This window comes from Nerophis lumbriciformis, linkage group LG21, assembly GCF_033978685.3.
Source record: "Nerophis lumbriciformis linkage group LG21, RoL_Nlum_v2.1, whole genome shotgun sequence".
In the NCBI taxonomy this organism is placed as follows: Eukaryota; Metazoa; Chordata; class Actinopteri; order Syngnathiformes; family Syngnathidae; genus Nerophis; species Nerophis lumbriciformis.
Genome location: NC_084568.2, coordinates 14959746 through 14977975, shown reverse-complemented (window position 1 = coordinate 14977975; position 18230 = coordinate 14959746). Strand labels below are relative to the sequence as shown.

Below are 18230 nucleotides of genomic sequence, written 5' to 3'. Positions count from 1 at the left end.
GTGAAGTGTCATGCCCAAGGACACAACGGAAGTGATTTGGATGGCAAGAGGCGGGGAGCGAACCTGCAACCCTCAAATTCCGGGCACGGCCGCTCTACCCACCACGCCATGCCGCCCCAATAAAGAGGGTGCGTGCTTTAAACCGGCAGGCGCCGCTCTGTAAGGGTTGCTTTACATCTTTCCTGCTTGTCGGCTCCCAGACCGTGGTCGAGGAGCGCATGGCCGATGTTTGGATTGGGGGTAACACTGGGTCCGTAAAGCTCCGCTCTTTGGTGGAATGACGAGGCAGTCGATTAGTTACAACTTGGTCACTTTATTTATAATTTGCACAGGGCACAACCGGACATCCATCATGCTATTGACACTCCTGCACATGCTACCACAACCTGTCCTTACTTGCCCACTCACTTACTCATGTCACTCACCCCACATACTGCCATTCTTAAAGGAACACACGCACACACACACACACACACACACACACACACACACACACACACACACACACACACACACACACACACACACACACACACACACACACACACACACACACACACACACACACACACACACACACACACACACACACACACACACACACGCTACACTCACAACGGCTGCTTTAAAACACACGTCGCCAAATGTGGCGATTAGTATTACCACCTTTGCTTAAAATTTAGGTAAACATTTAAATAATAAGCATTCAGATCTGCACAAGGAGTTTAAATAGTGACAGGTATAATGTAGTTGATACACCTGTCCTGCTGCTCTCTCTTTACTTGCCCACTCAATCACTGACGTCACTCAGCCAACACAATGCCATTCTCGCAAACACACATACAATATTCTCATAATATAGTTAATCCGCTCCCTTGTTATGCACATGTAGATACATAGCCGCGCACACAGCTGCTTGGCTTGATGCCAAATTTACAAGTGAAATGACAAAATTTTGTAACAAACTCCTACAATTTGTGTTTTATTTTTAATAAATGTGTTTTACCTGCTACATGGCTTATCTGTGTACATTTATCCACTTTTCTTTTTAGTACTAATTGTAGTAATACTAGTAATTGTATTTTTCTTAAAGCACAGACCAGGAGTGACAACCATATTTCATCCATCCATCCATTTTCTACCGCTTATTCCCTTTTGGGGTCGCGGGGGGCGCTGGAGCCTATCTCAGCTACAATCAGGCGGAAGGCGGGGTACACCCTGGACAAGTCACCACCTCATCGCAGGGCCAACACAGATAAACAGACAACATTCACACTCACATTCACACACTAGGGCCAATTTAGTGTTGCCAATCAACCTATCCCCAGGTGCATGTTTTTGTATATATTTTCATGAATAATTTATTATAATGTCAGTAAAACTTTCTGTTTTATTCTAACCTAATCTTTTATTATGGCAGACTATATGTAATATGGAAAAGTGTTCTTTGGGTGCAACAAAAAAAAGCCCAATGTGTTTAATGCCTTTTAATTTCTATTTTAACCTTGTAAAATTGTTCTTTGACTGTGAATGTTTAATGTAGTGTAACATGTTCTGTTAAAATAAAGCCAATATTGACGCTTTTCGTAGTTCCCTTTATTTGGAAAAGTATCAAAAATTATCGATACACATTTTGGTACCGGTACTAAAATGTTATCGGGACAACCCCACTCCAGACTTTAGACAGCTTAGTCCTCTCTCCAGCGCTGGTATTGCTATTGTGGGTACTGGCTCCTTTTTTGTAGAATACATTGTTAATCTTCAATTCTAATCCATCCATTTTCTACCGCTTGTAATTTTAGTCACTTCTGTTTATTCAGACGTCCTTAAAATAAAAAAATCTGGGAGGACTCTTCCCTGTAAAAAGGAGGGTCCCAATAATTGCTGGGTCAAGTTCCACATCTGTGTGACCTTTAACAAGTCACACACAACAGTGCAAAGGGCAACAGGAAGCGATCAATACAAGAAATAAACATCACTGCTTTACAATCGACTTTTTACCTGTTGGAAGCTATCTTGAAGTAAGCCTTGGTCTTCAGGATGGGCGAGGTCAAGAATATTCTTTCCCAGCAGCTCCTAAAAGACACAATATTAGTAAGCTTCTCGTACACAAACACAAACTACTCGAAGAAGAAGCGCTGTGCGGCGGAGCACCTGAGGCTGGTAGCTGACGGCTGCCACACAGCGGTGGTCTACAAAGGTGAAGATGCCCTGGCAATTGTGGCGTGAGATGAACTCTACCGGAACGCTGATGCTGTTGACATCCGTGTCACCTGGACAGCAGGTCACCTGAAGTGGGAGGATGTAAGTCATTCATATATATATATATATATATATATATATATATACACACTAGAGATGCGCGGATAGGCAATTTATCTCATCCGCAACCGCGTCAGAAAGTCGTCAACCATCCGCCATCCACCCGATGTAACGTTTGATCTGAACTGCATCCGCCCGCCATCCGCCCGTTGTTATATATCTAATATTAATAAAAAAAAAAAAAAAGGGTGAAAACTACGCGAATTGCACCTTGTGCAGACAAGATTTTTCGATCGGACACGGAGGAATTAGCGATGTAAAAGACCACGTTGGGACAAAAAAAACACAAGTCTAATGCCGTTGCTAGCGATACAAGTGGAAAACTTTCAACGTTTTTCGTCGCCCAAACAGATTCTTTGGATGTGATAAATGCCGAAGTTTTATTTACGGAGGCAATAATTGAGCATGGACTTCCAATTGCACTGGCTGATCACATGGGACAGTTAATAATGTAATGCAACCTTTAAAAATCATTACGCGGTGATCGCGATCCCAAAAATAAACTTTTCTTGCATGATAATGTCCAAAAAAATTCGCTTTATATTACTATAGAGTCCTTTTAACGAATGAGTTTGATGGTTTATCACAAACCTTAAATGAAATTCCATGGCCACTGTCCTGCTCTCTATATCAACCAGGGTGAGCCCCACCCCTTTCGTGAGCGCACTGAGCGCGGAGTGACCCCTTTTACGCGCCCCCGGCAACAGGGGTGGCAAGCAGGTAAGCTGCGCGGGCGGAGCGCGCGGAGTGACCCATGTTACGAGCCCCCGGCCACGGGGGTGGCGGGCAGGTAAGCTGCTTACCTGCTGCGCGTGACGCCGGCTGCGTCGAAAGCGGACGAGGCGGGGTGTCGGTGCGGTGGGCGCGGTAGTGACCCTGGACGTGCGTCAGGCCCTTCTCGCGGATCGCCTCAGCTACGGCTCCCGGTGGGGCCCTCTCGGGGGAAGGGGCCTCGGTCCCGGACCCCGGCGAGGCGTCGGGGGCCTTCTCCGCTCCGTAAAAGTGTCCATCTCTTTTTTTTTTTTCTTCTGTTGTGGCATATGCAGCAGGTGCCTGCTCGTTTTTCGTATGTGGGTAACAACATTTAACTATGTATATATATTTCCCAATTGGTTTAACTGCCACCCGCAAAAAAAAAAAAAAAAAAAAAAAAAATCTAATTAATCCGCCCGACCCGACCCGCGAGCGGATAAAATCTTATTTTTTTTAATTTCATCCGCCCGATCCGCGGACTCCGCGGTTGTGTCCGCAAACCGCGCATCTCTAATACACACACATATATATATATATACATATATATATATATATACATACACATATACATATATATACATACACATATACATATATACAGGTAAAAGCCAGTAAATTAGAATATTTGGAAAAACTTGATTTATTTCAGTAATTGCATTCAAAAGGTGTAACTTGTACATTATATTTATTCATTGCACACAGACTGATGCATTCAAGTGTTTATTTCATTTAATTTTGATGATTTGAAGTGGCAACAATTGAAAATCCAAAATTCCGTGTGTCACAAAATTTGAATATTGTGTAAGGGTTAAATTTTGAAGACACCTGGTGCCACAAACTAATCAGCTGATTAACTCAAAACACCTGCAAAGGGCTTTAAATGGTCTCTCAGTCCAGTTCTGAAGCCTACACAAACATGGGGAAGACTTCAGATTTGACAGCTGTCCAAAAGGCAACCATCGACACATTGCACAAGGAGGGAAAGACACAAAAGGTTATTGCTGAAGAGGCTGGCTGTTCTCAGAGCTCTGTGTCCAAACACATTAATGGAGAGGCAAAGGGAAGGAAAAACTGTGGTCAGAAAAAGTGTACAAGCGATAGGGATCACCGCGCCCTGGTCAAGATTGTGAAAAAAAAAACCATTCAAAAATGTGGGGGAGATTCAGAAGGAGTGGACAGCTGCTGGAGTCAGTGCTTCAAGATCCACCACCAAGAGACGCTTGAAAGACATGGGTTTCAACTGCCGCATACCTCGTGTCAAGCCACTGTTGACCAAGAAACAGCGCGAAAAGCGTCTCACCTGGGCTAAGGAAAAAAAGAGCTGGACTGCTGCTGAGTGGTCCAAAGTCATGTTTTCTGACGAAAGCAAATTTTGCATTTCCTTTGGAAATCGAGGTCCCAGAGTCTGGAGGAAGACAGGAGAGGCACAGGATCCACGTTGCCTGAAGTCTAGTGTAAAGTTTCCACCATCAGTGATGGTTTGGGGTGCCATGTCATCTGCTGGTGTCGGTCCACTCTGTTTCCTGAGATCCAGGGTCAACGCAGCCGTCTACCAGCAAGTTTTAGAGCACTTCATGCTTCCTGCTGCTGACCTGCTCTATGGAGATGGAGATTTCAAGTTCCAACAGGACTTGGCGCCTGCACGCAGCGCAAAATCTACCCGTGCCTGGTTTACGGACCATGGTATTTCTGTTCTAAATTGGCCCGCCAACTCCCCTGACCTTAGCCCCATAGAAAATCTGTGGGGTATTGTGAAAAGGAAGATGCAGAATGCCAGACCCAAAAACGCAGAAGAGTTGAAGGCCACTATCAGAGCAACCTGGGCTCTCATAACACCTGAGCAGTGCCAGAAACTCTTCGACTCCATGCCACGCCGCATTAACGCAGTAATTGAGGCAAAAGGAGCTCCAACCAAGTATTGAGTATTGTACATGCTCATATTTTTCATTTTCATACTTTTCAGTTGGCCAACATTTCTAAAAATCCCTTTTTTGTATTAGCCTTAAGTAATATTCTAATTTTGTGACACACGGAATTTTGGATTTTCATTTGTTGCCACTTCAAATCATCAAAATTAAATGAAATAAACATTTGAATGCATCAGTCTGTGTGCAATGAATAAATATAATGTACAAGTTACACCTTTTGAATGCAATTACTGAAATAAATCAAGTTTTTCAAAATATTCTAATTTACTGGCTTTTACCTGTATATATATATATATATATATATATATATATACATATAAAACACACACACACACACACACATAAATATATATATAGAGATAGCTAGCTAGCTATCACTTAAGTCAGACCAACTTATGTCCTGGTCCACCGTGTTCTTATCATCCAAAAAAAAAAATGCCCTAAGACCACATCGACATACACGTTCGTCCACTTGCCGACACAAAATGTGCGACCCCAAGGCACAATTTATATGAAAAATGGGTTGTGTGTTGAAGTTAGGGATGTAACGATATAAACATATGATTTCATGGTTATCATGACCAAAATACTTACGGTTATCATTATGATCGCAATATTTATTGAATGTGCTCAAAACGTACTCATACACACACTGAAATCATTTGACCAAGTTATTTTTTTTAAATAATGCAAAGCCCCCATTTTGCAGGTTTTGTGCTTTTTGTGATTCACTGATAGTGTTTTAGTCTTAGTATTTTACCTGTTTTAATGTCTGAGCTTTTGTTTTAAATATTGCTTTGTACTGTAGCACTTTAATATTCATTTAAATGAAAAGTGTGTAACGAATAAAATCTATTATTTTTATTTATAGCAGGCGTTGTGGCGTCCTATTCTGTTCAGCAGTCCTTGAACGCACCATAAGACAACCCCGTCCCGTATTCTTCTCTGTAATAAGAGAGCACCACTAGTAGGTTAAATGTGCACACTTGAATAACTTAGTTGCAATGTTTAAGTTTATATTGAAGTACGTTGTTTTTTAACTGGGAAAGACGTTACTGCGTCTTGTTTTCAAAGCATTTAGCTTTGGCGGGCCGGATGTGGCCCAGCGAACATCACCAAAATAGGCTTGATGAAACCATTCAAACTAGTGTTGTTCATGTATGCAGTACCCCCGCCACCCCGCAAGGGGCAACGGCCAAGCATTTGTGTCACAATAAATCAACAGTAGGGTGAGTAGAAGAAGATGGCACTATCGACCCAGAATTTTTTTTTTTTTAATTACGAAAATTGGATTTTTAACGCCGACTGGAAAACAAGTATGAATGTATTGAAATTGCTGACTTTGTGATGTATTTTGTATTCGTGGTCCTGTTGTTTTTTGGCAGTTTGACTCGGGCAATCAAATCTCTTTTAATACATGTAGCCCTGAGTTTGACCAGCAGAGGGCGATTGGGCATTGTGGCATCCTACTCTGTTCAGCGGTCCTTGAACACACCGTAAAGACACCTGTGTCTCTTATTCCTCTGAGTATAGAACAATCACTTTGTACTCAATTGCTCAGACAGCAATAGGTTTATATAAGCTTAGATTAGGGCTTGTCTTTTACCGTGAATGTCTCTTGTTTTCCTGTTAGCATTTAAGCTCATGGCGCCAGTCAGTTTGTGAGTTTATCAAAGTGCAGTTATCAATCAGTTTTTCAATAATTTTAATTTAAAACGGTAATACTAACCATCTGGAGTTTTACCGCAGTTATCATTAATACAGTTTATCGTTACATCCATAGTTGAAGTATTGTTATCTTCATTATTACCACTATGAAGCGAGAACAGCAAAATAATTACTGTCTACCTACACAATCTCAAACTAGAATTACTTTCTGTTCAGTGCAAAATCAATACCGGTACTCGACGAACCAAATTTTGGTACTTTTGTTTGTGTTAATAAATGTTAAATGTTTGATGATAACATTTTATTTTTTAATGTAACATTTGAACATGAGATGATTGTGATAACTGTGCTGTCCAGTTGCTAAATCTTGTTTTCTTTGCCACTTGAGTCTCATTTGCAATGTAGTTGCACTTTAAAGACATTAGATGGCAGTACCGTATAGGCTATTTATATTATGTTGTCTAACAAGAAAGTAGCTTTTTTCCAAGAAGCTGAATGTGTTATGTTGCGCCCTACAAAGTGTTTATACTGCAAGCATTGTGCTTATTACTCTCCAGCTGTTTGATTGTACATTCATCTTAGTTGTAGATTTCATTACCAAATTTGGAGGTGTTGAAATTGCCATGTAAAATCGCTAATGCTAATAGTAGTCTGTCTAAGGCACATCCAATGTAATTTAGCATTAAGCCAGCGCATTTTGGAAGAGTACAGCCTTATTTTATGTTTGAGCGTTTTCTACCAAGCTTAATTTGCTTTGTTGGTGTTGAAAATTGCAACATTACTTAAGAGGGAGTTTGATTACCTGTGTCGTCAAGTCTGAGTAGCGTCCGCATAACCGCAGGTTGCTCATGCTTAATTAGTGTTGTTAGTTAATATTTTTGCAAATTTGCGGTAGAGCATCCTAAAAGTGTGTCAGTGTTTTCCAAGCCATGGATAACAGAAAACTTGCAAAACCTTATGAAACCGTGTAGTCACAAGTTTGGCCATGTAATAATATCCTGTGGTAGATATGTCTGCACTTAAATGTTGAAATGAGTTTATGACATTATTAGTTACAGTATTTCTACCTGTAATCTGCCGATGGCAACAAGGCAGTAGCGACTCCCCTGATTGTTGTCTGGCTCGTTGTCTGATAAGGACACTCCTAAAAACAGGAAATGTGTCAAAGCACATTGTGTAAAAATACCAAAAGCACGTGATGAGAAAGGCTTTACCTGCAGGCGGCCAAGACTTAATGTAACCTGTACAGTGGACCACAACATACTGAGGTTCTCCTTCTTTTGCTGCACCCAAACCATTTCTACATTGAAGCAAAATTATCAAATAGTGGCAAATTCTAAACACTAGGTCACATTGTTCCTGACAGTCTTGGCTCTAGTTACCTGTTTCTATTCCTAAGGAAATTTAGCCTGTTCATGGACATCGGTTCCACAGGACATGTGCCACACCTGCAAATAGAATCGGACCATGAACAAATGCTGCATTCAGGCACACTTCTCCAATGTGTCAAAGCGTGTCACACCTCATTCTACATATGAAAGAGCGACGGGCTCCCATTGTCATCCTGGCCGACGACTGCTGGCTTTCCTTCTTCACTGTTCCTGTCTTCAAGTCCAACATCCTCCCTTTTTTCAAAATAGATCACCATTGGGTTTTTTGGAATGATTCTTTCAAACAGTTATGTTTTATTACTGTGTGCGTCTTACCTGTGTTGTTGTTCTCTGCAGTGGACAACTGCTCCCTCAGCTTCTCCTTGTCGTCTGGGTGGAGCTGGTCATAGAGCGATGAGCCTAGCCAGTCCGACTGTGACTGGTTCAGAACGGGCGTCAGAGAGTCCGAGACGTATACGATGCGGCCGGTCTCGCATGACACCACGAACAGGAAGCCGTCTGCTGCCTCCAGTATGAGATGTTTTAGCTCCTGCATAGAGAAGGCATCAAGTCCGGCTGGTGATAGATTTGACCAATTCACATGTTTTTATCTTGCAACTTATACTGAGAGAGTAAACCATTTAAAGTCAGGATGTTCCGATTGGGGATTTATGCTGCCGATTCCGATCATAGGGTGAGATCAGCCGATACCGATCGCATGTATTAACTGTGAATTTAAAAATATATATTTATTGGAAGAAAGTGCAATTGACAGTTTAATACTAGCAGCACAATATTTTAACTAGTTCCATATTATTTTATATTACAAACGATTGTTTGAGCAAAACAAAGTTAATAGTACACAATAACCAAACAAAATCAAAAACAACAAAGACCTAGAAAATTATTCTTAGTCCAGGAAATTATTCTCTAAATTCTTAAGCATGAACAAAAACAACCAAAACAATTTTGAGAAAATAAAAATATCGATCTAATCACTCTTGATTCGCTCATATACTGATAATAACCTTGGTATTGACACCAGCAATTTATGGATGATCCCCGCTCCATTAATCTACTTGTTAATTTCCTGTTAATAGTTTCTGCTACAACGTGCTTCTACTAACACATCTTAAACGTTACTAAGCACTTATTTCTTCTGTTGTTTCTAGCGAGATTAGCTATTAGCATGCCTGTTCCTGCTTGCTCTTGGTGTGTAAAATGTTTAGCTTCGTCTTAATACTTGATAAGATTTTAAGAAATGCAGTTTATTTGCTGTAATGGAGGTGACTATTATCAACGTAGGGGCGTGACTCCACACTGTGTATGGAGATACACAGTTAGGGACTAAAAATAAATACAATATTAACCAGAGGGGATCAACGTTTGTGATCAGCATTGAAAGGCATTATTCAGCATTGGCAATCATGTACTTTTTTTAAATAAATCGTCCAATATTGAACGTTGGCCAGTCGATCGGCACATCCCTTGCTTAAAGCTCACACTTAACGGACTGACTAAGCTCACAATGTGTGTTTGTGCCATATAGGCCTGGGCCAATCATGGATAAGTCAATAATTCTATCAATGTACAAAAATAAACCTGATATTTTTGCCGGCATCGATAAATTGCCATGTTTGTTTGTGTTTGTTTTCTTCGTCTCTTGCTTCCAAACAGGGTGCAAGAGGTTTCGCTCTGTGCATCGCTTGTTCAATAGCAGAAATAAACGTACAGAGTGAACCCTCAGTCATCCACAATCGTTGTCTCTAGTTCAATATTTATTTAAGTGTTATTTATGTTAACAGAGATTAAGAATCCATTTTTTATTGCTTATTTACTTATTTAGAATAATCGAGAGTTATTTACCTTCCAAATACAACAGTAAAAAAACTAATGAGGAATACAAGTTGTTTTTGTTTAAAAGGGTTATTTGCATTATTATTATTATCATTACATTGGTCTAAACATAATGCTGACAATAATGTACAAACCCCGTTTCCATATGAGTTGGGAAATTGTGTTAGATGTAAATATAAACGAAATACAATGATTTGCAAATCATTTTCAACCCATATTCAGTTGAATATGCTACAAAGACAATATATTTGATGTTCAAACTGATAAACATTTTTTTTTTTGCAAATAATCATTAACTTTAGAATTTGATGCCAGCAACACGTGACAAAGTTGGGAAAGGTGGCAATAAATACTGATAAAAGTTGAGGAATGCTCATCAAACACTTATTTGGAACATCCCACAGGTGAACAGGCAAATTGGGAACAGGTGGGTGCCATGATTGGGTATAAAAGTAGATTCCATGAAATGCTCAGTCATTCACAAACAAGGATGGGGCGAGGGTCACCACTTTGTCAACAAATGTGTGAGCAAATTGTTGAACAGTTTAAGAAAAACCTATCTCAACCAGCTATTGCAAGGAATTTAGGAATTTCACCATCTACGGTCCGTAATATCATCAAAGGGTTCAGAGAATCTGGAGAAATCACTGCACGTAAGCAGCTAAACCTTCCATCCCTCAGGCTGTACTGCATCAACAAGCGACATCAGTGTGTATAGGATATCACCACATGGGCTCAGGAACACTTCAGAAACCCACTGTCAGTAACTACAGTTGGTCGCTACATCTGTAAGTGCAAGTTAAAACTCTCCAATGCAAGGCGAAACCCGTTTATCAACAACACCCAGAAACGCCGTCGGCTTCGCTGGGCCTGAGCTCATCTAAGATGGACTGATACAAAGTGGAAAAGTGTTCTGTGGTCTGACGAGTCCACATTTCAAAAATGTTTTTGGAATCTGTGGACGTCGTGTCCTCCGGACCAAAGAGGAAAAGAACCATCCGGATTGTTATAGGCGCAAAGTTGAAAAGCCAGCATCTGTGATGGTATGGGGGTGTATTAGTGCCCAAGACATGGGTAACTTACACATCTGTGAAGGCCCCATTAATGCTGAAAGGTACATACAGGTTTTGAAGCAACATATGTAGCCATCCAAGTAACGTTACCATGGACGCTCCTGCTTATTTCAGCAAGACAATGCCAAGCCACCTGTTACATCAACGTGGCTTCATAGTAAAAGAGTGCGGGTACTAGACTGGCCTGCCTGTAGTCCAGACATGTCTCCCATTGAAAATGTGTGGCGCATTATGAAGCCTAAAATACCACAACGGAGACCCCCGGACTGTTGAACAACTTAAGCTGTACATCAAGCAAGAATGGGAAAGAATTCCACCTGAGAAGCTTAAAAAATGTGTCTCCTCAGTTCCCAAACGTTTACTGAGTGTTGTTAAAAGGAAAAGCCATGTAACACAATGGTGAACATGCCCTTCCCCAACTACTTTGGCACGTGTTGCAGCCATGAAATTCTAAGTTAATTATTATTTACAAAAAAAAAATAAAGTTTATGAGTTTGAACATCACATATCTTGTCTTTGTAATGCATTCAATTGAATATGGGTTGAAAAGGATTTGCAAATCATTGTATTCTGTTTACATTTACATCTAACACAATTTCCCAACTCATATGGAAACGGGGTTTGTAATTTAATGGGCAGTAATTTGTGGGAGAAAATAATAATCCAGCAAAATGTGTGATCTGCCCAGGCATAGTTAGTGTCATCGCTGTTGCACTCTAGTCCAGCAGGAGTCTGTAATGTGTTTCAAACTGTTGCTGATTGTCAATATTGTACTGTACATACTGTAGGCTAGCGTGTTCATAGCTTTTGCAGGTCACTAACAATATGGATCCCATCATTGTACACTGGCTCATGCACCAGCAACAGAGACATGTCAGCTAACTAATGAGATGCTCATTTCTCCAATTGTTACTGCTAATTACCAGCCGGCAAAATAGACATAAAAAGAAAGATGTGAGATATTCTACAAATTTTGCAAAGTAGACATAAAAAGAAAGGCTGATTAATCGACGAAGTCAAAGCCTTTGGTACACAAACACGACATGCATGGGCAACATAGACGTGTCATTCAATAATGGGATTGCTTTTTCCATTGCTTATCAATCATAACTGGCACCTTGAAAAATAGAAATACATACATGCAAGTCAAGTCAACGCAAATGTGCATGCAATGTAAACTTATCACATAATCAATTTTATGGCTGCAATGATTCATTGATTAATTCAATTAGACAAAATATTTGATGTATATAAAGACATGCACCTGGGGATAGGTTGATTGGCAACACTAAATTGGCCTTAGTGTGTGACTGTTGCCTAACTGTGTTGGCCCTGCGATGAGGTGGCGACGTGTCCAGGGTGTACCTCGCCTTCTGCCCGAATGCAGCTGAGATAGGCTACAGCACCCCCCGCGACCCCAAATGGGACAAGCGGTAGAAAATGGATAAATGGACGGATGGATGTGTTGCTTTGATTAATTGTTTAATGAGTGTAACTAATAAAAATTGATAACATTCAGACTGCATAAACTGAATGGAACTTTAAATACGCCGTCATAGTTTCTGCACGGCCACTGCAAAAGAGCGCACATGAGAGTAGTCGTGTGTGGGTGCTGTAAACTGTGTGGTGGCGACAGTTTTTTTTTACTTTTACCAATGCACACATGATAAAAGTGCAATTTCAATGTTGATTATGTGCATTTGTTAGAAAAAAAGGTTATGGCAAGCAGAAAAATCGTTACTTCAGTTATTTTCACAAAATACGCATTGAGGCTATAGTGTTTTTTATCCGATTAATTGATGAATCAAACAAACTAATTTAATAACTAAAACAATCGATAGCTGCAGTCCTAGTTACTATGCTGTAGTCTAGGGGTGCAACGATACGTCTTCAAATAGATAGTAAAATTTGTCACCAATGAATGAATTTGTCGACAATAGACGTGACGTCATCACTCGTGTTTTTCCGGGGGAGAAACGAATCAGCGTGGTTGATTAAACAGCGCGGGTGAAAACATCACAAATCATGAATACCTTGCTCATTTTGCAAAATACATCTTGTTTTTAAAACAGTACATCTGTGACACGCGTGTATTTGAAGCGATGAAATGACATCTGGATGATGCGATCTCAACTCGGTAAGATTGTTAGCTTGTTACCTTGCTAGCTAGCTAACAAGTGTGAGACAAAGTTGTGTGACGAAAAGGGCAGAAACTAACGATTATTTTAATAGTCTATTGGTCAACGATTAACTTAATGATTAGTCGACTTGTCAGATAAAGCGTACACATATTTAATGGCTCTAATTTTTCCATCGACTTCTAAATGCAGCTTAAGTTATTTTAGGCATGTGATTATTAACAACAGAGATGACTAATTCATCCATAAATATTTATTTTTACTGTATTTGTGCTGCTCATTCAGCTGTTACAACAATTAAAATGACTAATAAAATGTTGTCAATTTAAGAGAAAAACAAACTGCTAAAAAACAGAATAGCAGCAATGACAACAAACAACAAAGCACAAAATCCAACTTCCTCAAAAAGAAAAACATTTTGTGATGTTTAAAAAGCTGCACACTGATATATTGCCTATTGATTAACTCTTGGCAGTTTTAGCACTCTACTAGACTCTGTGTGTAGAATTCTATATTTGATTATTTCTTAAAATATTGGCTATTTAATAGATTGCATGTTTAATCTTATGATACCTCCGCATTGGTGCCTGTCTGTCTGTATGTGCGTGTTTGTGCGCGCTGTTGTTATTGTACCCTTTTTAATCGGCATTTCAAATTGACACTGCTTTAAAACGTACTTGAATTGATGTAGCTGGCTGACTTTGGCTAAAATTATTATATTATATATATTTTACACAACTTTGTCTCACATCTGCTAGCTAGCTAGCAAGGCATAAGGTACGGTAACACTCTTACGGAGGTTGAGATGCATCTTCCCTTCAAATGTCCGACATCGAGCCTCCGCTTTAAACGCTCGCGTATCACAGATGTACTGCCATAAAAACAAGGTTCTCTTTGCAAAATGAGCAAGGTATTCATGTTTTTAACAAGAATAAGAGGACATGTTCTCACACTTGACATGTTATAACTGGCAATGTTTTTGCGAGTGGCGATGCAAACCCACTTCCGCCGGTAAAAAACACGAGTGATGACGTCAGGACTATTGACAAATATAATTGTCGGCGACAAATTTTATTGTCGACAATGTCAACTAATCGTTGCAGCGGTAGTGAAAAATAGTTTTAACTATTATTTTAGCTAAAGTTCGCAGGCTAAACTTTGTCTAATTCAAGTACTTTTTAATTTGTCAGGAGCTTCAGGTGTGAACAGCATAAATTGGCTAACAAACGTCAATCGCACGCAGGCGCATACATTAGGCACCAATACGCCGTTCTTATAAAAAATTAAACATACAATCTATTGGATAGCTAAAATGTTAGGAATTATTCAATGATACAATTCTTTACATTAAGGGCCCGATTTACTCGCTAATCAACATGTGCAATCTATAAAATAGCATGTACTATTAGTGGGTGTGTTGCGTGCGATTTACTAACACTGTGTGCAATGGTAAAGTAATGCAGACCGCCTTATTTAAGGATTTTGCGTGTACTATACGGAGCATCATCTCAGAGACACATGATCATTAACTGCTCCTACCTGTGGCGTTTTGCTATGTTTTCAAACATGCAGGAGACATGTACCACATTTTATTGGCATTTTAGAAGCATTTTACTACCGGTCCTGCAGCGCGTTTACTTGTGCAAAGCTGGACAGTCAGTTAGCATCTAAATGTCCTCCAATAAGCGCACAATTTCTTCTATTTTAGTCAAGAAATTGACTAAAATGCTAGGCTATATAGCTACTAGGAGCTAGCAGCTACACAACAGCTAAGCACACAAACTAAACCTACGTGTCCTTAATTGAACAATATGCAGCTAAAACAGCACATTTGTCAATATTCACAAGTATTACATAATTATAGTTGCAGATTACTTACACATACAAAGTCTTCAGGGCCAAAGCGTATTTGAAAGTATCTAGTAACAAACATGTTCGCATCATTCAACTTACTGCGTCATGAGCTTAACTTCATGAAATATTGTGGCCACTAAGTTTTGCCAAAAATTAACACTCCACTCTAAAAGCATAAATATGTCAGTATTTTTTTGAGTATTTTTAATATCTACCTTTACCATGCACTACAAAATAATAAAAGTATGTAGGATGAGTCCTGCTGATATCGTATCAGGTTAATATCAGTATCCTATTGCAACTAAACATGTTGTACCAGGCCACTCCCAACAGTGAGTGATGGCATGTGTAAACCCAATGAGTGGGTTGTAATTCTCCTTACCTGGTCAGTGAGGAAGGAAGGCTTGTAGGAGCCGTCCGGGTTGGTGTTGCCGCTCCCCCGCAGAGACTTCATGTGCGACACGGCCATTCGCAGGATGGTGAGCTTGTCGGGCTTCCGTGCGAGCGCGCTGCACGTGGGCACCATGTCCGACAGCTCTGTGATGTAGGCGGTCATCTTGTTTCGCCGCCGCCTCTCGATCTCGCTGTGGTTCTCCCTGGGGCGAGAAGACGAGGGAGGAACGCAGACGAGGAGGACAGGAAAAAGAGGGAGAGCGAGATGGGGCGGGTGGACAACGTGGAGTAGAGTTTAGAGTCAATGTTGTGATGTAGAAGCATGTCATTTAGGAAGAAGAGGTGAGGATGACATAAGGATATTTAAATCATAGCCTTGACTGTAGATGCTGTAAACAACAATGACTTGTTCCAAATAAAACCCATGGAGAGAATAGACGTGATAAAGCAAGAGAGGCTGGTTTATGACAGCCAAAGAGAGCGAGAGCAGAGAGAAAACTTTCAGACAACCTGAGAAAGGAGAAATAAAAAGCAAAGGATTAGCAGACTCACATAAAGCTGAATTGTAAGTGAACCTATGCAAGACAACCAGCTCCTTTCGCTAAAAAAGAACATTATATATACACACACACACACATATATATATATATATATATATATATATATATATATATATATATATATATATATATATATATATATATATATATATATATATATATACATACATATACACACATATATATATACATACATATATACATATATATATATACATATACACACATATATATATATACATACATATATATACACACAAATATACATAGACACATATATACATACACACACACACACACACACAGACATATATATATATATATATATATATATATATATATATACACATATACATACACACACATATATATATATATATATATATGTATATATATATATACACACATACATATATACACACAAATATACACAGACACATACGTACATATATAAATACATATACACATATATACACACACATATATATATATATATATACCTCAATATAACCTCAATATATATATATATATATATATATATATATATATATACATATACACACAGTATATATATATATATATATATATATATATATATATATACAGTATATATACATATATACACATACATACATACACACACACACAAATATACATAGACACATATACATAAATACACACACATATACAGTATATACATACAGTACATATATATATATATATATAAATACATATATATTATATATACATATTAGAGATGCGCGGATAGCCAATTATTTCATCCGCAACCGCATCACAAAAGTCGTCATCCATCCGCCATCCATCCGAACCAACATTTTATCAAAACCACACCCGCCCGCCATCCGCCCGTTGTTATATATCTAATATAGACGATGCAAGACATTAGTGAGGTTAGAAAGCTTTTGCCTGTTAAAGAAAGGAGACTGATCCAATGCCGCAGAGACATTCAATGCGTGCCACGCATTAATATCTCTTGGCCACGCATTAGTGGCTAAGAGATATTAATGCGTGATAATATTATTTATCATTATTATAATATTATTGTCATTTCCATTAAGAAAGTGTTGACTATTGTTGCCAATGCCCTCAGATCAGGAGTGCGTTCCTCACACTTTGTGTGCGCAGTTGCAGCAAGCAGAACAAGGCTTTTAAGAAGTTAAAAAAATGTTTTAGAAAGACTAGGCCTATATTTTCGTTAGGTAAAAAAAATGTTCTGAATTTATTTAAATGAATATTAACTTGTTAACGTTATAATGCTCAAATAGGGACGAGGAGCACAGTGAAGCAGTGAACAATTTCGCGACAAAGATGAACCTTTATTGATTGATCTGCAGCCATGACAAAATATCAGACAATCTCCATTGTCAACGACAGGCAGGAAAATAAAGATAAACACATAGCCTATGTTGTAGGCATAGGCACATACGTTTTTAAGTTGAAATAAAAAAATAAATAAAAAATGTGCCTCATAAGCCTTAGGCTGTCAATCACGCGCACAAACTTAAATTATACAATAACATATGTATGTCATCTCTATTTAAACAAAAATAAATAAAATAAATAATAATAATAAATTACCTGCAACTTATTGGCCAAGGCAAATAGCTGAAGGGGGGAAATCAAACCCATCAGACTGCACTTTATCATCAAACTTGAATTATAATGAAAATAGACGGTCGCGACAAACAAAGCAGGCTAAATAGCCTTACATTGTCGCCAATCGGAGATGCGCTTCACTTGAAAGCGAAGCCAAATAATTATTCACACATAGTAGTATATCTCGAATAGAAAAAAACCACAATAAACAACGCAATTGCCTTAATTCCTTTGCATTGTAGTGCGCCCAAACAACACGTAACCATCAAAATTATTTAGCTGACCGAACTCAATATAGGTTAGACATGGGCTTATTTGGTAAAGCCTATAGGTAACGTAGACTAATTCGTTTAACATATCCAACCGTATGTCTACTTACTTTTTTTTTTGTTAGCACTATGCAGGAATAAAATGGCATCTACAGTGCCAGGATTCATGCGAGAGCGCCTGGCCTCTAAAATGCGCCCTGCTGCGCTGAAGGAGCATTCACTTGCGCCACTTGTTGCTGGGACGCGGTGCCATCTTTTTCTTTTTTTCTTCTTCTTCTGTTGTGTTGTGCTGCAGTGCCTGGTGAATAATTGACTGTTTCAAAGAGTGCTGCTCGTTTTTCGTATGTGGGTAACAACATTTAACTATGTATATATATTTCCGAATTGGTTCAACCGCCAACCGCCCGCATCTATTTAAAATATATTTT

The 18230-nt window shown here is 39.1% G+C and overlaps 1 protein-coding gene across 5 annotated transcripts in view; it reads right to left on the bottom strand.

Annotated features, from left to right (window-relative positions):
• Positions 1-18230, bottom strand: part of arnt (aryl hydrocarbon receptor nuclear translocator) — a 47243-nt gene that overhangs the window by 17558 nt on the left and 11455 nt on the right. For all 5 annotated transcript variants that reach the window (XM_061982884.2, XM_061982883.2, XM_061982885.2 and 2 more), the window contains exons 5-12: positions 15346-15559; positions 8378-8591; positions 8194-8296; positions 8054-8119; positions 7886-7971; positions 7739-7815; positions 2155-2289; positions 2002-2076 (exon numbers count right to left, since the gene is read on the bottom strand). In XM_061982884.2, the coding sequence (XP_061838868.1) occupies positions 2002-2076; positions 2155-2289; positions 7739-7815; positions 7886-7971; positions 8054-8119; positions 8194-8296; positions 8378-8591; positions 15346-15559 (970 nt within the window). The remainder of the gene's footprint in view (positions 1-2001; positions 2077-2154; positions 2290-7738; positions 7816-7885; positions 7972-8053; positions 8120-8193; positions 8297-8377; positions 8592-15345; positions 15560-18230) is intronic.